Source organism: Oryza glaberrima, chromosome 12 (assembly GCF_000147395.1).
Source record: "Oryza glaberrima chromosome 12, OglaRS2, whole genome shotgun sequence".
In the NCBI taxonomy this organism is placed as follows: Eukaryota; Viridiplantae; Streptophyta; class Magnoliopsida; order Poales; family Poaceae; genus Oryza; species Oryza glaberrima.
The window spans coordinates 22695616-22722066 of NC_068337.1; the positions used below are offsets into that span (position 1 = coordinate 22695616).

Below are 26451 nucleotides of genomic sequence, written 5' to 3' on the forward strand. Positions count from 1 at the left end.
GGCGATGCTGGCGTCGACGTCCGGCGGGAACTGCTCGGAGATGATGGTCGTCACCTGCCCGCTCCGCCGACCCACCTGCTCCTGCGTGGTCACCACCGCCGCTGCATCGCCGGTCGCCGGCCACCACCGCCGATCCTCCTCTCCCGCCTCGCCCCGTCGACTTCCTCCCCAACACGCTGGCCAGCCTGCCCAGGAGAAAATGGAGAGAAGAGGAAGGGATAGATGATGTGGCATCCTGACATGTGGGGCCCATGTGGGTTCCACGCTGACTCGGCCACCACGCCAGACAAAACCGGGTCAAAACCCCCGAGGGACATAAAGCGAACGGTTTTGATGGTTAAGGGACGCCCGTATCTGGTTTTGTGATTGGGTTGACGATTTTGTATCTCGATGACAATTTGAGGGACTCTGGGTGTACTTTTTTTCTTTATTCTCCGAACCCCCAAACCATGGGCCTGAATTTCTCTAGGCCCATATCATCTCGGCCCAGACCAGCCCACCCCAGAACGGAGGCCCCATCTGTCAGGCCACGTGGAATCACCCATTCCCTCCACCTTTCCCGCCATTAATGCCTCCTCCTTCCATTTCCACCCGCTTCCTCTCCTCTCCAAAACCCTCCCCAAAAACCACGCCCCCGCCTTCCAGAACCTTCTGGAACCGCGATGGCCCCCTCCCCTTCCGACGTCGCCCTGCAGGCCGCCCAGGACGGCAACCTCCGCCTCCTCAGGAGTAAGCGCGCCACCCACTTCGCCGCCCCCATCTCTCTCGTCTCGTCTCGTCTCGGGGGTGATGAGTCGATGAACCGTCGCCTGATTCCTCGCGCATCTCGCATTGTTTCGGTCCGGGATCGGGACGCTCGCGTGATGTTTCGGGGGGTTGTTGCAAGTTTGATGCTCTGTGCGGTTACTGTTCATTTTTTTTTTTTGTGGGGGAATGACGAATTCGGGTATTGATTTCGTACGGTTTTGCTGGCTAGTTTAGATGGAAATCCTCCAATTCGAGGATAGATGGATTGGATTTACTCGATTTCTACGGTTTGGACTCCCATTTGTGCGGATTGCTGAATTAGCTACAGTATATTTTCCCCCCTTTTTTTAATCTGTTTGATTCACTTACATGGCTGTGTTGTTCGGATTTTGCTGCTGCTGGTGGAATCGATCCTTTGTAGAGATGGCGAAGAAGTTGGATTTGCGAGGAGTCAAGGACAAGAATGGCCTAAGCGCGCTTCACTTCGCTGCAAGCCATGGGCACCTGGATTGCTGCAAGTTCCTTGTGGAGGAATCGGGCCTTGATGTCAACTCGGTTGGTCACAAAGGTGCGTGCAGGCACATTTGGTGATGTATTATTTATTTATGATTTGAGAGCATGAACCAGGAGTTTATTGTTTTCGGAAGAATCCCAGAGAGGCTACTGTGTGGCTAACATCTGAAATGCCTTCCTCCTTGTAGGTGAAACGCCAGTGTTCTATGCCGCGATCGATGGGAACGTTCAAGTTTTGGGGTACCTTCTTGATCATGGTGGTGACCCAGTGAAACCAGAGGAGAGGGGCTGCACGCCGCTGCACAATGCGGCAGAGAATGGTCTACTTACTGTGCTCTTCGGTTCACTTGCCGTATCTGGATTTTAAGGATGGCTTATATGGCATTTCTTGCATACAAATGACATGATATCTGTCTGTGGATTATCTTGTTTGAACCTTTGTGCTAATTTTGTTGTGCCCTAGGGCATGATGAGGCTGTAAGACTATTGCTGTCCAAAGGAGTTCATGTGGATCCTCTGAATTATCGTGGGGCCCCACTGCACTTGGCTGCCTCAAAGGACCGGGTTCAAGCCATGAAGGTTCTGCTTGAACATGGTGCTGATGTAAGTGGTGGTTCTCGTTGTTATCGTCGCCTGATTACATGAACCAATAAATTGATGAAATGACAAATGCAGTAAATTTTCTTGGCTTGATGATTAAATGTCTTATTTTAAAAATTAGAGCAGAAACTTGGGAGGCAGTGGGCTTTTCTCTCTTATTATTTTGTGATCTGACTGGTCATTTTTTTCAAATTGTGATTCTTTTCCTTTTCAGCCCAACAGAGTTGTCAATCATATCTTTTCACCACTCATGATGGCATGCTGCGGGCACTCCTTGAAATGCGTGAAGCTACTTGTTGAGGTCTGGTATCATATTCAACCAACTTAATGTATTCTCATGTGTTTTTCTACTTAAATGTGTCCTGGTTTTTAAAAGATGGTTGGGAGGAGATCCCATATTAACAAAGCCATTGTGTCAATTTGATGAAAGTTGATGTCTTTTTAGTTCTATATTGAGATATTGTCTCTAAAGCTACCTTACTTTGCTATGTATATTTTCAAATCAATAGGCTGGCGCTGATGTGAACGGTAATAGTACCAATGGACCTACCCCTTTAACTGAAGCGGTTGATGACAGTTTAACCGATGTTGTCAAATTCTTGGTAGGGGCTGGAGCTGACCCTAACATTCCTGACGAGGTAACTGATCCTCTGCCTTTGCCCCATACTGGTTATTGACAGCTCTTAGGATTGAATGTTATCTGCCTTGCACATATGGTGATTGTATACTTGGCTGATAATCTAAACAAAGGTCTCTTAAGAACATGAGTGCATTGTATAGTTTGACATGTCAACTCAATATTGTGTGTATGAACTCTGATTAATATGTTTGGATTTAATTCTGACTACACTTAGATCAGACATTCCATGATTGGCAGCTCTAGTAGATAGTGACAGTTCACCATTGCATGTTTTGGAATTGTGAATTTTTAATTCGATTTAATCCATACAATAGGTTTACTTATCTCATATGGTGAAATCTCTAGGTCCAGAGCATGCTATTGGACTTCCATTGTTCAGGATATTTGTCTAGGCTCACCCATCAATACTTGATTGGAATAATTTCTCTAGCTTTTCTTCGAGCTATGCTCTGTTCCTCTAACAGTTTCGCTTTTCTTGCAACTGTTTCCCAAAGAGTGTCATAGTGTTGAACTGATATCCTTTTTACTCTTCATACTGGGATGTTTTCCATCTTCCATTTTGTAATGTCTGACCAATTCAATGCAGGAAGGGAGGATTCCTATCATGGTGGCAGCAGCTCGTGGTCAACGAGAGCTTGTTGAAATTCTATTTCCTCGGACAAAACCTATTCCATGTCTGCCAGATTGGAATGTTGACGGGATAATTAGAACTATGAGAACCACACGTATTGAACCTCAGGTATGTAGGTGATTGCTTGCTTCATTCTAACATATCTTGTGTTACTGTGTTCTAACTTATTCATTGTGCCTTTTTATGAACATTTTATGCTGCATTCCCCTTGAATCAGTCACAAGGGCATAATAGTTAGTTTGCCAACTGCAACACATCGCATACTGTTTGAACTTTGTCATACCTCATTTTTTTGATAATGTTGTCATACCTCATGCACATAATCTTCATAACCAAACATGCTATTTGTATAGTCTGCTATTCCTGTGGAAGAACAAGTGTCTGATGCAAAGTCGAAAGGAAAGGAAGCATTTGCAAAGGGTGACTACCTTACAGCCATCTACTTCTACACCCTGGTACATGCACAAGTGCACGACACAATTATTGTCTGCTTGATACAGATTTGAGATTTGGGTTATAATCCGAAGCTGATTTTCAATTTTAGTATTTGTTTTTATGATTATTTTCGGGGGTATGTTTGTCACTTATGTTGCCCAGCTCTCTTTTCATGATTGCTAAGAAAAGTAAAAGTTCTACTTAAAAATCATATTTGGAACAGTACAAGGTTACACAAGAAATAGCTAATTCTAAAAATATCAAGTACGGGAAACATGAAGGGGCTTCAGTTTTCCTTGTAGCCATACGACTTTTTTTGCTGAACAATAAATTGTTAATAACATGTGTTGGACCATCCGTGGTCCTTGTAAAACAACAGTACTCTTTATTGTCATCTACAAGTAATTACAGTGATTTCTCATGATATGTTAAGTTGAATGCTAGGGGGAAACGCTGTATTCCGTAACCTGTTAGATCCACTCAAATTTACTCCAAATAATCATGTGAAACAGCACCTGTTGGTCTTGAATGCAGGCAATGGATAAATCCCCACTTGATGCCACCTTGTTTGCCAACCGGAGCCTTTGCTGGCTGCGGCAGCGAGAAGGGGACAGAGCTTTACTGGATGCACAGCAGTGCAGGATGCTGCGCCCTGGTTGGTCCAAGGCATGGTACCGTGAGGGCGCAGCTCTCAGTTTCATGAAGGTATAACCTCGTCATCGATTTTGCTCTCAAAATCTAGTTACATTTTCACAGCTGCGCCTCACTCACTCTTGTGGATGGCCTTTGTCTATTTAAAGGACTACAAAGGAGCAGTGGACGCATTCGGGGAGGCACTGAAACTTGACCCCATGAGCGACGAGGTCAAGAACGCGTTAAGGTAATGCTAAATTTCTCTTCTATTGCTGGCTTGACTGACTCAATCCACGGAACATTGACGTCTAAAATTGATAGGTGCTCTTGTAATTCCAAACAGAATTTTTCACTAAAAATTTACATGAATGCAGGGAGGCGATCGAGTGTCTGAAGAGAGCTGCTTGATCTGAAGATCCGAATAACCCTTGAGCAGCTACTGCATCGTCCTTTTGGCCTCACCTCACCTGTCAGACTGCTTCACATCTTTCCACTGTAACTACCAACGACTAGGTTTTGCAAACCATGCTGACTGTTTAGCTATCTCTGCTGTCAGAGTACGTATGGCAGGAACATGCACTGTCTTTCGGTCAGAAACCATATGGTTTGCTAGGTCATCATCACCCATACATATGCAGTTGCACTTTCTTCCATTTTGTGCGCAACTCATGCAAGTGCAAACTGGCAGTAATAGTATATGATATGTAAAGTTCGTCAGTTTCTGAACTCAGTACTTTGGTTTGTTATGAACTTATATGATACTCCATCCGTTTCACAATGTAAGATTTTCTAGCATTGCCCACATACATATAGATGTTAATGAATCTATGTATGTCTAGATTCATTAACATCTAAATGAATATGGGTAATACTAGAAAGTCTTACATTGTGAAACGGAGGAAGTACTAATCAACTCAAGCAAAGTATGAGCTCGTTTAGCTGGCTCAGCTCAAAATTGCTTCGATTGATCCAGTTTTCCTTTTAAATAAAAAATATTTAATTTTGAACAGAAGTTATTTCCACCTTGGCTCAGCTCGGCTCGTTAGGTTAGCTCATTAACAAAAAAAGAAGACTCAAATGATAGAGAAAAAAAATAATAAATCATAAAAATATAAATTTGAAGAAAGCTTGATAAAAAAACTGATCAAAACTTTTTTTTTCACCCTATTCACACGTTCAGACAGCTTAAATTTGAAGCAAAACTGACAGGTCAGATAAATGTCATCAAGCAATCAATTCTCATTGTCTCATGGACAACTGCTACGGCTTCACAATAGGATAAAGCCTGTGCATGTCTGCTGGTACAGAAGATGGGTGACATTCGGCCTGTTTGGTACAGCTCCAACTCTAAAATATTGCTCCAGGAGTTGTGGAGCTGACTAAACCCAGCTCCACAACTCTAACATTTTGTGAGAGAGCTCCACCCAACTCCCAGTTTTTGTGGAGCTGAAACTGTTTAGATGAGCTCCTACTCCAGAAGGGGTGGAGCTGGAGTTGGAGCTGTGCCAAACAGACCTCAGAGGATAACAAAGGAGCAAAAGAAAAAAAATAAATCTAGCATACAGATGTTACAGAAAAGATTGAAGAACAGATTGGCTATCACTTTGATCTTATGGTTTAGGATTTGGAAGCAATTTTCACAGTCTAGTACCACATCAGTTTAACATTAATCCAGGATACAACCAAGCTGCAGTCCACTAAAAACTGAAGCCAATTTAATCCCTTCCAAGGGAAGAGCAGCTAAAACTGACATTATGTATCCTCTCTTTGACCAACCTAAACACCAGTTTTCTCGGCGCCTACCAAATTACAGCAACTTTAAATTTACCTGTATATCAAGAACGAAAAAAAAAACTAACAAATTCTGCCAGAATGGAGCAGCATTCAACAGCATCAATGGAGGGAACGGGAGCTTTGAGTATGGCACAGCCGCTTTCTTTTGAGTATATGTCATCAGGGGAGAAGAGAATCCTCCTCCCATATATGGTGATATGTTTTCCCGGGTGGCGGAACTTCACGACCTTGTGCCAAATCCGGTGATCGTCGACAGGTGGGACATCTGAAGATGGTTCGTTTCGAGACTATGCGGCCTTTGGCCGCCCGTAGGATATCACCATCACATAGTCTCCCCCAGAGGAGCCGACCACCGTCTGCAAGGTGCGAGCTGGGCCGAACCTCAGCCACCGCTCTATTAAATTGCGCAGGGGTTGAATTGGGTTCACTGGCTGACCGCAGCAGCTTATTTCAACCTGCAAATGAAAAGTTTGGTACTGTTCAGACGAGTTGTAATGCTGAACTCAAAGCTGGCATCCGCGTAAAAATAGAAAATGAAGATAGCCAGATCCCGGATGCCATTTTAGCAGACAACATGGTATATAGACCACAAAGTGCTAGAAACAGCAGGTGTGTCCTTATATCTACTTCTAAGCTAATGAGCTACTCAGTTTCAAGATATACCACCATTTACGGCATTTCGTTTAATTACATTAAGGATATTATTTTCAAGCAGCCTACTTATAACCTTATATTTCATAACTGCAGTAAAATAAAGTGCAGGAAAACAGTTGCTCAAAAATACAGGAAGGGTAGAAGTCTCACCTCAGTCTCACTTGGAAGACTGAGCTTCTGCATGATATACTTTTGGATGGATGACGCGGGCATATTGTCATCTCTATCAATGGATAAATAAACAATGCGTTAAGCTACAAGAAAAATAAAAGAATATATTTTTGCTAAATAACTAAATAACTGCCAAGTACACCAACAGGCGTACAAAGTAACTGAAGCTACGCTAAAATTAGCTACTAGGTACTAAGCTAAAGAAGTAATATGCAAGCTACTGAAGTTGACAGTTGAATCCTCAACTAGGCTAACTATCATGGTTATTAGCAAGAACAGACCAGACCATCAGTCCTTGGCTATAATAAGCACTTTCTCACAACAAAATGTATTAATACAATTTAGAGCTTTGGATGACCTTCTAATCTGCTGGTATGTTGGCTAATAAAATGTAATAAACCATTTAGATTATATGTAAATAATTACGCACTATTGATGGACTAAAGGCTAAAGCTATCCAGGGCAGCACAAACAACCTTATGACAACTACAAGACCATGTAGAAACTACCTGAGGAACAACCTTATGAACAACCAATTTGGTTTCAAAGGCTGGAAATCTGAAATTGGATTCCCGCTTAGCACAGTGTAGTTGACACAATTGAAAACAAAGAATGTTGTGGTGTCAAGGTATCAAATGTTCAGTTATCTGCAGGAACTAGCCACCAATCACCAATGACCGATCTGTCTATCTAAATCCTCTGCACATGCATGCGGAGCTAAATGGAATCAAGTTTTGTCAAATAGTAGGTCAGAAAGGTTATATACGTTGGAGGAAACCAGTTATGCGAATACACGCACATGCAAATGACACTATTGCTAAAGGTCATGGCATAATGTCTCTGGAAATAGTCTTTATCCCTTCTATGTTCAAACCAACTTTCAAGTTTCCTGCTTTTTCCATTTCCATTGGATACGTATATTTCATACAAACACCAAGAACATCCATCTCAGTGCAAATTATAAATTAGATCAGACATGCATTTCAAACAGAGGTGAGGAACATGGACTCACTTTATTCTCAAATAATGGGTTGGTATCTGCGGCAAGGGTGGAGCACCTTTCCTGAAAAGAATAGGATCACAGAAGATAAGGGGGAAGGAAAACACATGCAGGAGGTTGTTTGGACTGAATTTGAGAATAATTGGTATTATGATGATGACTTACTGGTCAAATGATGCAATCAATGAAAACCATACAGGGGTTAATAATTTTTCATGCTTGCTAGCTGAAGGACTAGACACTGCAGTGGCTGGGGGTTGTGCAGGTTTCCTCCCCCGACCAGGTCCTTTCCTTTTAAACGGAACTGTTGCCACAGGAACTTCTTTCTTCTCATCTTGAACTTTGGACTTAAGCAGATACTCCCTAGCCTTAGTTCTGCTAGCATTTGCACTACTAGGAGATTCAGTGGGCTGATTTCCCCTAGCAGCTGAACTTGATCTATAGGACTTTGTTTTGCTTGCAGCCTCTACAAGACAATTTAAAGGTCTCCAGAGCTCTGACTTGTCCAAGTCCTTATCGTCACCTCCTTTATCTTTACTGGAGGGATGACTCGATGTTTCCGCATTTGACAATACCTGCAAACGGTTCTTCCATTGATTAGTTTTTGATAATTTCCAAGGCACTTGGGGATGCACAGGCTCCATGTAGATAATGTGAAAACACAAAGTACAAAGCTACTGGCTAACAGGGAATGGTTCGATTGGATTGCTAGAGGATTTCTTACCTGTCTTCTTGTTTGAGGTACTTTGCTCAAGCTGTCCAGCAAGCTTGAATTATCAGCATTCTTATTGGTGTTATCACTATCCTTTTTCACAGGAGGAATGATAGGACCAAGGTCACGTAATGCGGCAGCAGACTTCCTGGTAGATGCCCTTGTTCGGCGCCCTGTCAAACTCTTTGGTGTTATTTCAGGTGTATTGACCACCAATGAAGAGATAGATCTCTCTTTCCTTTTAGCAGGCGGCGCAATAGGAGATTCAACCTCTTCAGCATTAACCTTCTTTCTTTTCAATGGAAATATTTTTGACCTCACATCTTGTATATTGTGATCAGCTCTGAAATCAAGATATTAAAAAATGAGGAACCACATGTCAACAACCAAAATTGTTTTCACTAAAATTTCCATGATTCATCAGGGTTACATAATCAAGTTTATTTGCCAAATCTTGGTCAAATAGCTACATTTCAGTTACACGTAACAACAAGCATGTCTCTGGTGAAGACAAGTTAAGTCCCACCTAATACAGAGGCTTCTCTAAATGGGCTTTCTCATGAACAAATGATTGACAGAAGTCCTCAAAAAAAAGAAGATCCAATGACAGAGAAGCTATGGTACTCATAGATCTCAAACCATGTCAAACAATTATTAAAAAAACAAAATGATGCCAACAAGAAACAACACTGCTGATCAAAAAATTATCCATAATTCCATATCTGTATAAGGAATTCTTATGTGAGAGCCTTATTGTACAACTGGCATCTAATGTTACACAATGCATGCCTGTGTTAAACCTCATAGGATTCAAGAAGCATTAAGCAACATAGATTATTTGGTGGTTTGGAACATTACAGAGAATTGCTAACCATAACTGGAGTGTAACTGCATAATAGTTCCACCACTTCATCAAACAGACAGTAACATAGCCACATTCCAGCTTATCCACAAGCTGAATAAATCGTTTATGCTTAAGAATTTATAATTTTCCATGCCTACCTTGCTTGTTATCATCTATTATTTGTTATTATCTATAGTTCAGCAAGACAATCTATCGTGATGATTTGTGATCGAATATCAAGTTATGACATCTTCCTGTTCAATGGAAATATGTGCATTACAGTAAGAAATCCAGGGAACTTATGTGAAGTCAAAGTAGTGGTAACTAACATATATGGCAGAGAAAAAGAACAGTTAGAAAAGAATATGACACAATGTACTTCTATAAGTAATTTCTCCCAAGAAAAGGTTATGAGAAGAATAATACCTAAGCTTCTCGAGGGGAGCACAGCCAAGATCAATTTTACAGACTGGACAGTGCTCTAGCTCTTCATCATTAATCTTCTTATAGATACACTTTCTACAAACTGCATAGTGCAAACAAGAAAGTGTGAGTAAATAAATAGGTGCATATTTCATAGTGTAGAAGAGTGGGACAAGGAAATATACTTAAAATCACAGAAATCGAGAAATCTACAGAAAAAAAAAACTTTTCCATGGAAAGTGTAATAAAATTGTTCCATGTTTTTCTCTACCATGAGAAAGAAAATGGTGCATGTAAATGAACAAAAGCCTGTGATATTTCTACTAGAATGGGCCATGTAGCACAAAAATGCTCAAAACCAACGTTTGACTAAGAGGGTCAAAAGGAAATAAATTCGTCTGATCAACAAGGTTCATGTACAGTAAACAGTTGAAACATCAACAACATATTGCAGACTTAAGCGAAACAGGAAGATGTGCATGTTTTGATAATAAGATATTCATCATAAACAGAAATAAAGCAAATAAGCAATCATGCATCCTCATTACAACACATATTATCCATAATGATGTCTTTGGGCAGTCTTACTTTTGGACAAAGCTACACTTGGCTTAATAAACTGGTATGCGGATACATCACTAAACAGTAAAAATAAGAAGATAAATCACAGAAGATGATATGCATTCATACAAAGAGGAAGATTATATGCATCCATACAATGGATGTGACAGTGAAACAAGTGCATAAAACATTATACTACAAGGATTTAAGCCCTAAAAGGTGTTTCCTAGAAATGGCAATTTCATTTCTACAATACCAGACAGAAACTAAGGATTTCGCAAGCGTTTGAAACAAATCCGAGATTCCCAACATCTTACTGGCGCGCACACACGGTTCAGACAAATTCATCACTGATTCATGCATGCGGAGGAACCAAATTGTTTGCAAATGCTCACCGCACCATGAGTTCACACAGCTATGTGTAGAGTTCCACCAATACATGCTAACATTTCAGAGACAGAGACTCCACATGTAATGGGAAATGATGTACTCTGAACCAATCCTCCCAATATGTTACCATCCACTACTACGCCAAAATTAATAAATCATAGACTATGAATCGCACCAGAGCAATGCAGCATTGCATTTGAACAACATCATGAACAAGTATACCACATCGCAAACAACAATGCCAACGAGTTTACAGCCAGCAAAGCAGCAGCAGCTGGCTTGCCAGGTTCGCATAAAAGATCAAAGAGTACAGAAATATATCAGTGCACGTTAAGATCAATATCTTGAAGCTAAAAACACATTCATGCACTGAAGCAGAGCTTCACAAGGCAAGAATCTCTGCAAGCTGAGAAAAAAAAGTAGCAGCAGAAGTTATAGACGTGGTCAAGTCAAACAAAAACACAGCAAGAGCCCCAAAAGCCCAAGCTCTCTCTCTCTCTCTCTCTCTCCCCCCAGATTTACGTGCAGCAGCCGCGACACGAAACCGTAGGTAACGCACGTCAAGAATCCCCCCCTAAAATCACGCAAGAACGCGAGAAAAAGAAAATAAAGAAAACCCAATCGGCGATAATAGCATGACAAAGCTTCCGCCGGGATCACGAAATGCGGCGAGCTCGCCGTCGCCAGCGGCGATGCTCGAGAAACGCGGCGGCGGCTAGATCGCCGTGGTAAAGGGGGTTTTGGAGCTCTCCGGCGTGCGGTGGCGCCGCACGGAGAGAGAGAGGTGGGGGGGGTGGTTACAGGTGTGGAGGCACTCGGAGACGGTGGTGGCGTCGCGGAGGATGCGGCGGCAGAGCGGGCACGTCATGCAGCGGGCGAGGAGCTCCCGCTTCACCATCACCACCTCGCTCGCCGCCGCCGCCGCCTCCCGCTTCCTCCGCCTCCGCCTCCGCCGCTCCCGCTCCCGCTCCCGCTCCCGCCGCGGCTGCTCTCCCCCATCCTCCTCCCCCTCCTCCTCGTCGTCCTCCTCCTCCACCACCTCCTCCTCCTCCTTCGCCGCCTCCGGCGATGCGGGCCCGGTCTGCATGGCGTGGGGCCCCCCTCCGAGGCAAGAGAGACAGAGAGAGAGAGAGGCTCCTAGCTCCTCCTCCGCATGCCGCGGGACGCCGCCTCGCTCCCCCTCCGCCGCCTCCGGAGCGTGGAAATGGGAGGAGAGATCGAAGCGGAGGAGGAGGAGGCCGACGACGACGACGACGACGAGGAACCAAAAAAAAAATGGTATTTTTACGTATTTATCGAGGGGAAGAGGAGGAGGAGGGGAGGCACTTTGGGTTGGTTGGTTTTCTTTTTTTTTTCTTTTTTTTTTTACCTTTTTGTTTCTCTTCCAACCCTTTTGTTTTGATTTACTTTTTGTTTTTTTTACTTTGGTGTGAAAAGCAAAATTAATCTGATATAGGTTTGGCGGTGTTAATGTCACGGTATAAATGTAGCGAGAGTCGAATCGAAACGTCAAGACAGATATTTCTACTGTGTGAAAGGGCGATGCGTTGCATATTGTGGGGTGGGGTTTTTTTCCCGTGTGTGCTGAGCTGGAAAAAGATAAGCATTCTATCTTTGGGTAGCGCTGGAGTAACGTATGAAGTGTCGTCGTATGCGTGGATCAGTGTGCGCCAGTAGGTGGGTTTAAACGTAAGCATTTTTTAGGCTTTGAGTGGAGAAATTTCAGGTGATTACACCACGCTAGCTTTCTAATTGATGTGTCGTGTTGTACAGCACTCGTGTTAAGCGTGAAAGTCGCCGCGTGCATGGATCAATGTGCACCGACTGATGGGTTTTAGTGTCATCATTTTTGTATTTGAAGCGGAGAAAAGAAGACACTCATGATACGACGATCGCTAAGTGTTGTGTTGTACACGCAAAATAAAATGGAATGACATCTAATATGGTTGGATTTACATCATGCTTTAGTTTTCATGTAGAGTTACATTTGTTTCCTTCGTGTTCGAAAGTAGTGGTCTCACTATTGTGTTATAAGAATTTCTGGTAACAAATGTGGCAATGCCTATTTCTGTGCATTTTACTATGTGTGCATCAAACTTACCACCGTAAGCATATCCAGGGAGAACATTATATGGCGAATTGCACTAGTACCACAAGATTGGTTGGTAGTTTGCAAAATCACATCATGGGTGTTTTCACTGCAAAAGTTTTTTTTTCATATCCGTGCAATCAACACATATGTTGAGCTAGGAAAAAAAATAAACCTCTTTGTCATTTAGTACATTTTACAGTACATAGCTGTCAGAATTGATAGTACACTAAACAAACATTTTGCTTGTTCCTCATAAACTAGTATCAAATTAAATATATCATGTATTGGTTTATTTTATTTTCTTTGTCATGAAAAGCAAAACTAACTTGTTAATGTCACGATATGAATGTAGTAAAAAGTTGTATCGAATGCTAACACAGTTTGTTCAACCGTGTCAAAGGTTGATACTTTGTATTTGGGAAATACTTTGGGTGGATTTTTCCATGCGTGCTAAGTTGGAGAAGATAAGCATTCTATGTTTAGTAGCACTGGACTAACGTATCAAATGTCGTCGTATGCATGGATCAGTGTGCGCCATTAGGTGCGTTTAATTGTAAGTTTTTTTTTTTGCTTTAAGTGGAGAGAATAATTAAGGTGATCACGCCGTGACAATTTTTAATTCATATGTTATGTTGTACAACACTGATGTTAAGCATGAATGCAGTAACATGTATTGTCAACGTGCACGGGTAGATGGGTTACAGTGTAAGCACTTTTGTATTTGAAGCGAAGAAATTAAGACATTATGATATCTGATTGGTGTATACATGCAAAACAAATAGCTAGTTACTCGCAAATGCAACACTGTTGTTGGATCAATTTTCATCTTGCGTTAGTTTTAGTATAGTGCGGAGTCACTTTTGTTTTCTTTGTGGTCAATGCCATTGGTCTCACTTCGTGTTATATAAATTTCTTCTAGGAAATATGATAATGCCTATTTATGCGAATTTTGCTACGTCTGCATCAAAGTCAAACTGTACATAATAATATTACAAAGATTATAAGTTTCATGGATTGTTTTGATAGTTTGCAAAATCACATCATAGCCATTTTCACTGTTAAAGTTTTTTATATATCCATGTGTTCAACGTATGTTGAGCTATAAAAGAAAAAAAAACATATTTGCCTTTTGTAGTAGAAAGCTGCCGAATTGAAATTGATAGTTCACTATGCAAACTTTTTGCTTGGTCTTCATAAACTAGTATGAAAGTAAATATCTTTGTATTATTTTACATTTTACATTGGTTTCACACATGGAACAATTGATGTCTAACAATTTCATTCATTTATAATTGACATAGCGTGGCTTAAGATAACATAAATATCATGCATCCCCCACAACTGATTACTCCTTTTATACTCCACATTTATTATATGATGTGCAGAAAACCATTTGCTGACTTGCTCATCATGTATGCATGAGTGGTTGGTGTTTGATGTTTCACTTAACTTCTAGTGGCATTTACGTATAGTACTTGTTTGTTTCACTAGTTGTGTAGTATCTATGGCTTAGCTATTTGTATTGCTCAAATTTAAAAGAGAGTAATTTAAAGATCCCATGGTAAATATTATTTTCTCCGTTTTACAATGTAAGTTATACTAGCATTTCCCATATTTATATTGTTGTTAATGAATCTAGATAGATATATATGTCTAAATTCATTAACATCAATATGAATGTGCGAAATGCCAGAATGACGCGAAATGCTAGAATGACTTATATTGGGAAACGGAGGGAGTAATAAATCTGCTACTTTTTATAATTAAAAAAAGAAGTACCCGGTTGAGAAATATATACAATTTTCTATGAGGATTAATAAGTTTATGAAACTAATAAATGAAAATTGCATGAATATATATACCCACATAATTATCCTCGAACAAAGAGTGAAAAAAAAAAGGCAAAACTGATCAATTAAATGGATAAATTAATTAACCTTGTTAGATCTTCATCTAATCCTCATGTTTAACAGCAAAACCACTACTCCGTAATTATTACCCCTTTATAACACCGTTATTGGTCAAATACCACTATAGATTGTTTCCATCTTTCTTTGTGTGTATTTAGATTTAATTGGAAAATCAAGTGGCATAAGCTTCGTAATCATATTAAGACTTATTGTATTTTACATTTTGACAAAAAAATTTAAGTAAGACGAATAGTTAAATGTTTGTCAAAAAAAAATTAGCGGCGTCATATATTTATAAACGGAGGTAGTATGCAATTATACTAAATGGGGATGATTTGTATATATACATAGAATTACCACGTAGTTCAGTAATAACGTATCCCATGGGTTGGCTTCATGGCCCATATATTTTATTTATTAATTATAATTAAGCCCTATATATACGGGCCCATCTGAAAAACCACACACAAACAAAGATTTCACATAATTTTCCTAGAAGAGAAACAAACAAATAAAAACAAGGTTTTACTACACGGGCTTAATGCGATCTGCCTCCAGGCCCAGCCAATCAACCCTGAAAAAAAGGAAAAAGTACACCGAAGGTCCCTCAACTTGTCATCGGGATAAAAAACGTCATCGAACCGCAAAACCAGATATGCGGGGTCCCTTAACTATGCAAAACCGGTCACCCGAGGTCCTAGCGTAGTATTGATACCGGATTTGTCCTACGTAGCGCTGTTTTTGTACACCGTGGCGCTTTGACCACGGTCTTCGGCGCTGAGTCAGTGCCTAAATACCCTCTTCTCCTCTCTCTCTCTCTCTCTCTCTCTCTCTCTCTCCCCTCTCTCCTCTCTTCCCCCTCCAATCTACCAAGACGGCGGCGTGCGGGCGAGCGCGCGGCGTGATGGCGGATAGGGCTGAACGGCAGCCGGCAGAGGTGGCTTGCGGGCGGCATCATCGCCGTCCCCCTCGTCCCCGCCAGATCCCGCCGTGGCGCAAAGGCCGGCATCGTCCTCCACCTCTTCTACGTGGCGGCGGCCGTTCCACGGAGGCCGATGCGCTAGTCTACGCCGGCCTGGCCTTCTCCTCGGCTTCACCGGAGCCGAGCTCTACCGGCGAGGCGCTAGCCTGGTGGCCGTCTTCCGGTCGGCCCTGGTAGGCCCTCGTCGTGACCGCCTCCAGGTCCGAGCCATCCAAGCGGAGCACAGCCTCCAGGCGGCTGGCGCCCCTGCGCTCCTTACCTTGAACCTCCCACTGTTGTTCTCCCTGCGCCGAGCAGCCTCGCCGACTGCACAACGGTGACCTTCGGCGCGCCCAACGCCTCGTAGCGCCGCGACGGGTCACACAACTGGATGGCCGCCACCAGCGTGATGTAGGCGTCGGAGTCATTTGACTCCGACCACTCGTCGGGCGACACCAGAGAGTCGAACGCGGTGATGGTGACCCACGGCCAACGCCACCTCGAACGGCACATCCTCGTCGGCCATCTTCGCCTAGATCATGAGCGCGTCCACACCCATGGCCTCAAGCTTCTGTGGGGAGAAGCCAATCACCTGCTCCAGTGTCTCTGGGTTGTCCGCTGCAGTGGCGACGCCCTCACTCTAGCCATCAGACACGGCAGCGCCGAGCTTCGCCACTTTGTCCACATCTGGGCAAGAGGGTTGATAGTGGTTAGGTTTTCATGGAACGACCGCCTCCCCACTGAGGTTGCCGCTGCCGGCCGCTGTCGCGGCGCCGCCCTCCTTTCCCGCTTCCTTCTCCATGCCTCCGCTTCGCCGGCCGCCGCGCGCTCGCGAGCCGCCTCCGCCGGCCGCCGCCTGTTCCTTGCTACTCACCCGCGGCAAAGGGAAGAGAAAAAAGAAAGGGGAAAGAGAGAGGGTGACGTGGACACCTGACATGGTGGGCCCACGTGGGTCCCACGTTGACTCAGCCGCCACGTAGACCAAAACCGGGGTCAAAACAATCGAAGGATCTCGGGTTACTGGTTTTATATAGTTAACGGACCCCGCATATCTGGTTTTGCGGTTTGAGGATGTTTATGTATCCCGATGACAAGTTGAGGGACCTTCAGTGTACTTTTTCTCTGAAAATACCCATAAAATCTCCGTACTAGGCCCGCACACAAGTAATAACTAGGCCTGTTACGTGGGCCCCACTAGGCCCCAGCCCAGTTGGGCCCAAACTGTCCATTCCAGCCATCCAATCCACCCAAGTACCTGCCAGCCGTCGGATCATCCACGGACGGTCCAGATCACGCCATATCATCCCTACCACACACTCTCCTCTCCCTCTCCGCCGCCGCCGCCGTCGCATGACCGCCGTCGCCGTGCCGTCGCCGCCGCTCCTCCACCCCACGTGCCCCTCGTGGTGGTCGTCCCCGCGCCCCAGCTTCTTCTTCTTCTTCCTGAGGTGGGTCAGGGTGGGCGTGGATTGATATTTTAATTCGAATAATAATACTAACTGGGGTTAGTAAGTTGTTAGTCAAGGTGATTAGGTTGGATGATTTGACCTCTCCTTCCTCTCCCTCTGCTTCGTCCGTCCTGTAGCCATTGTTGACTAGGAGGAGGAGGAGGAGGAGGAGGGATTGATTGGTGAGCTCGTGTTGGTATTTTTGTTTGTTTGTAGGGAGGAGAGGTGGTTGCTGCGGCGGCGGAGGACGGCGATGGCGCGGCCGCCGGTGCTCTCCGTCGCGCTTCCCTCCGACACGGGACGCGTGCTCAGCATCCAGTCCCACACCGTCCAGGTTCCTTCTTCTTCCCCCCCCCCCCCCCCCCCCCCCTCAATCCCAATCTGCTCTTCATTCCTCATTCCATGGAAGCGTATATATATCGAGTGGGTTCGGGAGCAAATCTGAGGTTCTTGGAGTTGTGCTCCAAGATGTGATGTGCTCTCAAGATGTGTGGGTTTTTTTTTTGGGATGCTTTTACATGTGCAGGTGTTTAGTTTAGGCCTCTTGTGGGTGTGTTACTCTGGTTGTGATAATGTATGTGGGAAAATGAAGGATGTGAGTAAAATCGTTAGCGCTTGCTAAATCGGATTGCGCAGAGCTTGCGACCAAGGCTGCTTTGTCCTTCTGTGAGATGAGATGAGATGAGAGTTCAGGAAGCAAGTTCCTTGACATAGAATACAACTTGGTTGAGTTGTTTTGGGGAATTCTTTAGTGTATGATGGATTTGTTTTACAAGTAGTGAATTATGTTTTAGTTTTTCGCTTTGATATGTATGGTCTGTTGGGCCTGCCTTTTTTTTTAATTTAGGGATACGTTGGCAACAAATCAGCAGTCTTTCCCCTGCAACTCCTGGGCTTTGATGTGGATCCGATAAACTCGGTACAGTTTTCTAATCATACAGGTAGAGGTGGGCTGCGCTTCGTTCAACATCGCACGTGCAATCTCTTTGACACACCTGAATAATTCCCTGTTATTTCATATCCCAGGGTACCCAACATTTAGAGGACAGGTCCTCAACGGCAGTCAGCTGTGGGATCTTATTGAAGGGCTGGCGGAAAACGATTTATTGCATTATACCCATTTATTAACAGGTGAATGACTTCTTCTTCATTTTACACTTTCCCATCCTTTATGTCAAAGAAAGAAAAAGCTCTCCTGTTTCTGGTGATGTTTTCATCACGATGGCATGCATACCGGTTAGCCATCTCCTTTGTACTGCCAAATAAGGTTTGTGTGTTTTAACAAAAAGTAACATGATGTTTATGGTATTCAGGTTATATTGGATCTGTTTCCTTTTTAACTACTGTACTACAAGTTGTTGACAAATTACGATCAGTCAATCCTGATCTTGTATATGGTAATCTTTTCTCATCTTTCATTATCTATTCTTCTCTATGGTGTTTTGTCTCTACCAAATTTTATAGGGCAATTGTGTCATAGCTCAAGACTGATTACGAATGACTGATATCTGTTTGCTAATGTTCTGCAGTTTGTGACCCGGTTCTAGGTGATGAAGGGAAACTATATGTCCCTCAGGATTTAATATCTGTTTATCAACAGAAGGTGATTTAATCCATTCAAGTCGCTAAATATAAAATGCTGGAAATTTCTTATTGTTGGGCATTTGGGCATGTAAAAGCTGCTGATTGTAAAAATGAAAGCTTTGACTGTTTTCCGACATGGTGTGTGAGCAACCTCTATAAGCAAATCCCTTCACTTGACTGAATTGCTACTTTTGTTATACCACCTCCATCTTTATATGTATGATGCTGGCTAGTTCAAATTTGACTAGCCACGTCACATAAAAAGAACTGAGGAATAGAATGCAACAGTTAAAGTACATCTCTTTAACAAGTGATTACACTTTAGAACCCCTCTGAGCAAAGAGGAATTGGTTAGTAAGTTAGGACCAAGCAGCCCAAGCTGTGCACCTTGTGTTCAGAAGTTGGTCTCCTTAGCTTGTGTTCACTTTTGCTGATCTAGTTATCAAGTGAAAAACTCTAGGCCAGAGTCTGTCATTTCAAATATGTTATTTTATTTCTCATGATTCTTAAGCATGCTCTAATTCTTGCACATGCCCCCATATATGATTACTTATCCTAATACATTCATTTTGTGATCTAATCATCCTTAGGTTGTCCCAGTTGCTACAATGCTTACACCTAACCAATTTGAAGTTGAACTACTCACTGGTTTAAGGTAGTCATGCTCTTCTTTTGGTAAAAAAGAAAACAAGTAATTCTTTGTTATGTTCATATACCACAAAAACTTATCTAGTTATGTTAGCACAATTATCACACAAATTCTTTTCAGAAGCAAAGCTTGTCAATATGCTTACTGCTGATTTGGTCTGAAAGGTCCATTTTTATGGGAAAATCCAGTCTCGTTCTGTGACTTCTATATTATTTGTCACCTAGTACCAGGGAGCTAATTATTTATAGTGGATAGGATTACCTGTGAAGAAGATGGCTTGAAAGCTTGCAATACGCTACATAGTGCTGGACCGCGAAAGGTTTGACCCTTATCTGATTGATAGTTAAACCAAGAGAAGTATTCAGTGTTTTGGGTCATATGATCCCCCTGTGCAGTCACTAGTTTATTTACTTGTTTGATTGTCATGATCCTTCAGGTGGTAATAACTAGTGCACTTATTGAAGATAAGCTGCTCCTCATTGGAAGCCACGAAAAAGCAAAGGTAAACTTTTAACGTTTATGTGATCAACATCTTTGCACATGCTGTCAGTGTGCTGCAATTGAAGACGGAAAACTTACTGGTCTACAGTTATTCAGCAAAAGTTATCTTACCTAGGAAGCCTAATGGGAACTGTGAGTAGAACACAATAGATACACTTATGCTGGCAATTTATGGAGACAGCAAATCCTAAAAGCAATCTTATTTGCATATCTTATTCGAGCCCTATGTCTCTTGCAATGCTATTTATGTGCTCTACTGGGAGCTGCTGGCCAGTTCATGCGGCAGGATGTCTCAGGGATGTGATTTATCATATATACATGTACTCATGAATAGTTGTCAACTAGGTTAGGTACACAGTATTGAACTATTGTCAGGTTGATGTGTAAACCAGGTTCCTTGCCAAAATACAAAAGTTGGAAAATTTTTGAAATCCCCTTGTTTCTTACCAGAATATCCAGTTTTCAGCTTTTAAAACCCTCATCATGGAATGAGATACGTTTAATCATGGGACAGCAGAGGTTTATCTGTTCCAGGCGTTCAGTCCTGCTAGCTATTTAGTGGTGACAAAGCTATTATCTATCTGGTAGAGGTTCCTCATCAAGGTGTCTTGTAACACAGAAAAACAAATTCAGAAAACCATAATTCGTTCATAAATGATTACCAGTTATTCATATTTCCCAATTACAACAAAATGCAACAGGATAGGGATAAAAGAAATGGCACCAGCTATTTCCATTGAGAATGCTGTCAACACCTGATGATATATGATTCAGTTTTAGTACAATTTATGTTTTATTTGTGTAATTGGTGCATTGGAATGATTTTAAGTTGAATCCATATTATTGTTCCAGTTTGTTCTTCATATGGCAATTTATTGTCTTGATTTTCAGGAACAACCACCAGAACAATTTAAGATTGAGATACCCAAGATACCTGCATATTTCACGGTATGCACTCAACTGTGGTGACAGAGGGATCCTTTCTAATATTGACGTAATTTTCCATGCTCTTTTTTTGTGGTTTCATAGTCAACATCTAGGTCACTGTGTAGGTAACAGATTGCCATAGCTGATCTTGATATCAGGGTGTGGGCAAAGCCGTAGTGTTGAAGAATAACCCTACATAATATCTATAAACGCTGCACAACCAAAAAGTGCTCCAATATGAAGAAAAGCATATTTCTTGTCTCAAGGTTAGACACAAACTAGGCTAGGTTTTCTTTTCCTTTTTAGACTGTGTTTGTGAAGTTTTAAGTGACATAAGTGGATCAAGGGGTGGTTGAGAAAAGGAGTAAGCAAGGAACTTTTCTTTGTTACCTTTGAACAAATACTTCTGTGCCAGCTTGGTCTTGATAGCATTGCTATCAGTAACTACTTCATCGAGTACTTTCATGTTGCATAAATTTTATCCTGAATTCGTAATGCTTTGCAGGGCACTGGAGATTTAACAACTGCCCTTCTACTAGGATGGAGTAATGTAGGTCCCAGATGAACTTTACCATTTTTTTCTCGAAAGCAGATGAAGTTTACCATTGCTCTTATAGAATTTTCTTGTCATTTTAAAACCACTTCTAAGTTCTCTTTGCTTTTGATTTGTACAGAAATACCCTGATAACCTTGAGAGGGCGGCTGAACTGGCGGTATCCAGTTTGCAGGTATCTCAGTTGTGCTGCTATTTAATACTTATGATCGCTCATGTGTTTTGCATGCCAAGCTTAGCAGCATGGTGTATTCGCAATCCTGTTTCCTGGTTTATGTGCTTCATGTAATTAGAGCTATGACAGGAATTTGAAATCACAGGCTGGACCCAGTTCGTAATGGTCAGTTATTGATTGACATCAGCAGCTACCTGTTTGTAGCCAACCCTCTTTCTTCTATATAACATCGACCATGTTTAAATCCGGTTCAGTTTAGGTGTTATTCTAAGCTCAAACATGTTCTGTAGAAGGCTTTCTTTTCTATACAATGCAAATGACAAGTCAGCCATTAAGGCCTAGGATAAGTTTGCTTTTGAAGTATTACGTGCAAGACAATTCGGATTCGAAGTTTACTCGCATTATCCTAGAAGCTTTGATATGTACAGAAATTTTCTGCAGGCACTCCTAAGGAGAACTGTGGAAGACTATAAAAGAGCTGGGTTTGACCCCTCCACCAGCAGCCTAGAGATCCGCTTGATTCAAAGCCAGGATGAAATTCGAAGCCCCCAGATTACATGCAAGGCTGTGAAGTATAGCTGAAACCATATCACAACCATGGCAAGCATCATCAAACATCAATTAGTGAATAGTGACTGGAGGGAGAGTACCAGTGTTAAAAACAATTTTGGTATTCTGCTTGTATGCACAATATTCATCAACATGCTTCCTGGCTTCAACTCTGGGGATACCATTTTAGTTGATCATAGTTTCAAAACAAGAAAGGGTCTGATTTCAAAAACAAAATAATACACATGCTGCCTTCTCTCTCTCTCTCTCTCTCTCTCTCTCTCTTTTTAATCTCCTTTACAATTTGTCATGTTTTTGTGCCTATGAGACTGATATTGTACAAGGGATAGCTCCATCTTGGAAAGCTTTATTTTGTGTAAAATCTACAATGAATAAACGGCAGTTCCGTTGATGTGTGTTGTGCAACTTTTTGGTAAACTCCAGATTTTGATGTTGTATCTGCTTCAACTTTTTGAGGTCATCAGAAGCTAAATTTTTAGCTTGTGAGATTACTGGGTGCGTGATTCAGACAGCAAGTTGCACAATTTTTACTGAATATTTCTGTTGCCTTTGACCTCGTTGGATGTGACCTTATTTCCACGTGGAAATAAACAGTAAACCAGCCAGGTGTCGACACGTTTGGATCCTTTTTTTCTCCTCTCTTTTTCCTCGGAATATATTTCATGGGGATCAAACGACGGCTCATCTTTATTCACATGAGCTGGGGATAAAAGAATAATATGAAATAAAGTTACTTCCACCCTCTCAAGAAAGGCAGTCAACCAAGTGGCCTTTTTGAAACCTGTGAGATATATGGAATTGAAATGATGATTCTGAAATTCAAAATTCAGCTGTAGTATAGTAGAACTTTGTTGTTGGTAATTTCTCCTTCAAACACACAAACTTTATAAGGTTTTTGGGCTCCTTTGGAACATGTGATTCTTAAAACATAAGAATAGGAGAAACGCATAATTAGAATATCATAGCGATTTAAATCGTACGATGGAAAAATATATAAAAAACTATAGGAATCGCCTTTTAGATGTTGCGCGGAAAAAAAAGGATTCAGATGAAAGATAGGACCCAAATATTAAGAGTCTTCTAAATTCTTATGGTTTTGGTTATTCGTAAAGAATTTCACAAAATTTGTGAGAGGTAATTTCTTTATTCCAAAGGATCCTATAGGAAAAGTTTTTGCGGGATTCACTTCCTACAAAAATTCCTTTAAGGGCCCCTTTGAATCGCAGGAATAGAAAAACGGAGGAATAGGAAAAATGCAGGATTCCGACAGGAATGCAGGTGTAAAACAGAGGATTGAAAAATACAAGAAAAACACATGAATGACCGTTTGATTGGACCACAGGAAAAACGTAGAAATCAGATGAGAGAGATAGACTCAAAGGAATTTTTCCAAGAGGTTGGACCTCTTGCTAACTTTCCTCCAAAATCTCTATAGGATTACCCATTTCATAGGAATTTTAAACGATAGTATAGGGTTCAATCCTTTGTTTCAAAGGCTTTTATAGGAATTTTTTTCCATATGATTGAAATCCTTCAAATTTCCTATACTTTTTCTACAAACCAAGTCCTTTGATCCAAATAAACCCTTTGTAGGATTTAGTTGAAGTCCTCTATAATTTCTTCGAAATTCCTCCATGGGGTAAGATCTCCACAAGAAAAAGAATAATATAAGAACCATAGGGTTGGATCTCACAATTATTTTTTTTTCCTCCTATGAATTCCTACCAAACTGTTCACCTCATAGAAACTACAAAGGAATTTGTAGATTGATGACAAATTCTATGTAGCAGAGGTCTTTGAAGGGATTCCTTTTTCTTTTTATATGATTCAAAAGAGTGCAGAGTTACTGGAGTACTTCTACTTAGCATACTCCCTCCATCCTAAAATAAACCTATTTCTACCACTCAAGATTTATCTCAAATTAAAGTTATTTCTTCAACTACCACATCATCTCAACCAATTAAAACTAATCCATAAAATTCTTCAGTCTCTACCTTCTCTTCTCAACCAATCATGGCCCTGTTTGGAGGAGCTTGTCCTAGCTGCAGTTTTTCCCAAAAGCTGCTTCTGCTAGAAGCTGCCCCAAACAGTCCACAGCTTTTGAGAATCTGTAGTTACAGATTCTGAAAAATAAACTAAGAAGCCAGAAGCCAGAAGCTGGAGAAGCTGGGTTTCAGAGCTTTTCCAGATTCTTAGAAGCTGACTAACAAACAGCTGCTTCTCAGAATCTAAATCTCCCCCAAACAAGCCCATAATTTTGGGCTGATCATTTTCACCTTTTTTTTAATACATGTTTTGTGATTTTCTACAAGTAAAAAAAGAATAATTGAAAGAAGACAATAATATGATGGCCGGAGAATCTTTGGTCCTACAACTAGTATAAAATAACGAACCAAAACTTTATTTTATTCTGCATACACGGTTAGGGATGGCCTGCTGGCCGCATGGGATGAGATGTGATCTAGTCACGAGTGGGCCCCACACGTCACTCTCCACCTGTCAGTACTCGATACCCAGCAGTCTGCACTGCAGTAGTACAACGTGTTAACCACCAACTACACGGACGGACGGACAGCTATGTTAACTCTCTCTAATCCATCATGCCAACCGATAACTCATGCTCCTAATAAATTGAAATTGACCAGGGAAAATTTCACAAAGAAATACTAGTATACTACTAAAAGGAGCTGAAAAAACTGAGAAAAATAATTCGGGGATAGTCAACGCAATGAGATGTGCTCAAGTACATGAAACTGTAGTAAAAAGAATTGATCGGGCATGGTTCAATTTCATAGTCTTATCGATTGAGCTAAGGATAATATGTTGTAGAGAAAAAAATGTACGAAATAGATAAAAATAATTTATAGATAAAATTTGTATATATGTCTTATTAGCGATTGAGAAGACCATATAGGAGTAGAAAAATAGACTATGAGGAGAAGACATCAAAATATACTTTAAAAATTACTTTTTAGCATTATTCATATTTATATAAATATTAATTATTTTATACATATATGTATATAGATCCATTAACATTTATATGAATGTGAATAATGATAGAAAGTCTTGTAATATGAAACGGAAGGAGTACTAAGTTTTAAAATCTATAATTTGGCTACGGTTGATAAGTCAATATGCATGTGGTGAAAGCTATGATTTATAAGGGCTCTTTTTTCTAAAAAAGATTTATGTAATCCTTTGGAATTTAAACCCAAGCACCGATGTCCATTTTTGCCCAACAAATTTATGCAAGAACCGTGTGTTACTGTTAATCCCATGAAGCTCTAATAGTAGAATTTTATTCTTGTAGAACTCATGAAATTCCTCCCCACCCGTAGACGAATCCTTAGCTTTAGCTGTATTTAGTTCCTGAAAAAAGTTGAAAGTTTAGGGGAAGTTGGTAGTTTGAAAAAAAGTTAAGAGTTTATGTGTGTAGAAAAGTTTTGTATGTGATGTGATGTTATGTAAAGTTGTAAGTTGGAGGTGAACTAAACACGGCCTTTGTTACTACTAAATTCTTGTAGAACTAAATTTTATTCTTGTAGGACTAAATTCCTCCCAAATTGAAGAATCCAAAGTTTAGATTTTGGTTGAAATTAGAGATGATGTGACTGAAAAGTTACGTGTATATGACAGGTTGATGTGATGTAAAATAACTAAAGTTTAGGTCTGGATCTAAACATACAGTACTCCATGCCTGAATATGTTTGTACTCAAGTGCACTCAAGTTGTCACGCTACTGCTTGCTTGCTTGCGTCTTTCTGTGCCCTCTCCTTTTCAGACCCAAGACTTCTTTTGAGGTGAGCGATACAACAAAGTTAGCTGCAATCCTACGCTCTGCCCGGCACAAGAATTACAAGAAAGAAATACTGAGATTTTGACTTGCACAAGTGAAAAAGAAATGAAACCATGTGTCCCTTTTTCTGCAGTTTTTATCTTCAAAATTCTGCAAAAGAGTAGTACCAGTAACTAGTACTCCACTAATCAGCTGTGTCAACTGCACTGATTGACTAACCCAAGAAATTGAGATGTTTGAGCAGAAAATCAGTAGCGTACCTTGGTGAAAATGACATAAGGAAAGGGACCAAAATAGATTTAAGTGGTGTAGTAATTTTGGAATATACTACTTAACATGGCCCCTAAGATCTCAATGAGTCAGCCTCAGATTAGTCACAGAGGCTCCTTTATTAGTAGTCATTGGCAGGTCTCCATCATTATCACATCTCAATGTTGCTTGGGCACATGGAAACCATGTGTTGCCATGGACAATTCAACCACCGGAAGGGATTAAGAGAGGAGAGAAAAGGAAAAAGAAAAAAAAATCCAAAAA

At 41.3% G+C, this 26451-nt stretch overlaps 3 protein-coding genes across 4 annotated transcripts; 2 read left to right on the plus strand and 1 right to left on the minus strand.

Moving 5' to 3' along the window:
* The first annotated feature begins 597 nt into the window (after window positions 1-597).
* On the plus strand, window positions 598-5129 carry LOC127756846 (uncharacterized). Its single transcript, XM_052282235.1, has 11 exons — window positions 598-729; window positions 1169-1315; window positions 1449-1580; window positions 1724-1863; window positions 2075-2161; window positions 2370-2498; window positions 3087-3239; window positions 3485-3586; window positions 4101-4271; window positions 4367-4446; window positions 4574-5129. Exons 1-11 carry the CDS (start codon window positions 663-665, stop codon window positions 4605-4607), a joined length of 1242 nt encoding a protein of 413 aa, XP_052138195.1. The 5' UTR covers window positions 598-662; the 3' UTR covers window positions 4608-5129.
* A 693-nt stretch (window positions 5130-5822) lies between these two features.
* On the minus strand, window positions 5823-12041 carry LOC127757597 (E3 ubiquitin protein ligase DRIP2-like). The gene is made up of 7 exons (XM_052283143.1): window positions 11550-12041; window positions 9801-9900; window positions 8543-8873; window positions 7984-8393; window positions 7831-7881; window positions 6798-6870; window positions 5823-6448 (listed from the first exon to the last, which is right to left on the minus strand). The coding sequence occupies exons 1-7, from the start codon at window positions 11833-11835 to the stop codon at window positions 6281-6283; spliced, it is 1419 nt and encodes a 472-aa protein (XP_052139103.1). The 5' UTR covers window positions 11836-12041; the 3' UTR covers window positions 5823-6280.
* A 4959-nt stretch (window positions 12042-17000) lies between these two features.
* LOC127757712 (pyridoxal kinase) lies at window positions 17001-22509 on the plus strand. 2 transcript variants are annotated; one of them, XM_052283279.1, is made up of 13 exons: window positions 17001-17159; window positions 17376-17493; window positions 18007-18106; window positions 18186-18290; window positions 18473-18556; window positions 18689-18762; window positions 19334-19398; window positions 19648-19711; window positions 19829-19894; window positions 20785-20841; window positions 21326-21370; window positions 21495-21548; window positions 21990-22509. In XM_052283279.1, exons 1-13 carry the CDS (start codon window positions 17062-17064, stop codon window positions 22128-22130), a joined length of 1071 nt encoding a protein of 356 aa, XP_052139239.1. In that variant the 5' UTR covers window positions 17001-17061; the 3' UTR covers window positions 22131-22509. The 2 variants fall into 2 exon arrangements, with proteins under 2 accessions (XP_052139239.1, XP_052139240.1); XM_052283280.1 differs by having other exon boundaries at window positions 18007-18100.
* Window positions 22510-26451: the final 3942 nt, after the last annotated feature.

Excerpts from the sequence above, each read along its gene's own strand:
- LOC127757597 (XM_052283143.1), bottom strand. The coding sequence starts at position 11,835 with ATGCAGACCGGGCCCGCATCGCCGGAGGCGGCGAAGGAGGAGGAGGAG. Across the intron at positions 7,882-7,983 it reads TTGATTGCATCATTTGACCA|GAAAGGTGCTCCACCCTTGC; the intron begins GTAAGTCATCAT and ends TATTCTTTTCAG. Across the intron at positions 6,449-6,797 it reads GTCTTCCAAGTGAGACTGAG|GTTGAAATAAGCTGCTGCGG; the intron begins GTGAGACTTCTA and ends TTTCATTTGCAG.
- LOC127756846 (XM_052282235.1), top strand. The coding sequence starts at position 663 with ATGGCCCCCTCCCCTTCCGACGTCGCCCTGCAGGCCGCCCAGGACGGC. Across the intron at positions 1,864-2,074 it reads TGCTTGAACATGGTGCTGAT|CCCAACAGAGTTGTCAATCA; the intron begins GTAAGTGGTGGT and ends TTTCCTTTTCAG. Across the intron at positions 4,447-4,573 it reads GAGGTCAAGAACGCGTTAAG|GGAGGCGATCGAGTGTCTGA; the intron begins GTAATGCTAAAT and ends ACATGAATGCAG.
- LOC127757712 (XM_052283279.1), top strand. The coding sequence starts at position 17,062 with ATGACCGCCGTCGCCGTGCCGTCGCCGCCGCTCCTCCACCCCACGTGC. Across the intron at positions 19,712-19,828 it reads ATAGTGCTGGACCGCGAAAG|GTGGTAATAACTAGTGCACT; the intron begins GTTTGACCCTTA and ends ATGATCCTTCAG. Across the intron at positions 21,549-21,989 it reads TGGCGGTATCCAGTTTGCAG|GCACTCCTAAGGAGAACTGT; the intron begins GTATCTCAGTTG and ends AATTTTCTGCAG.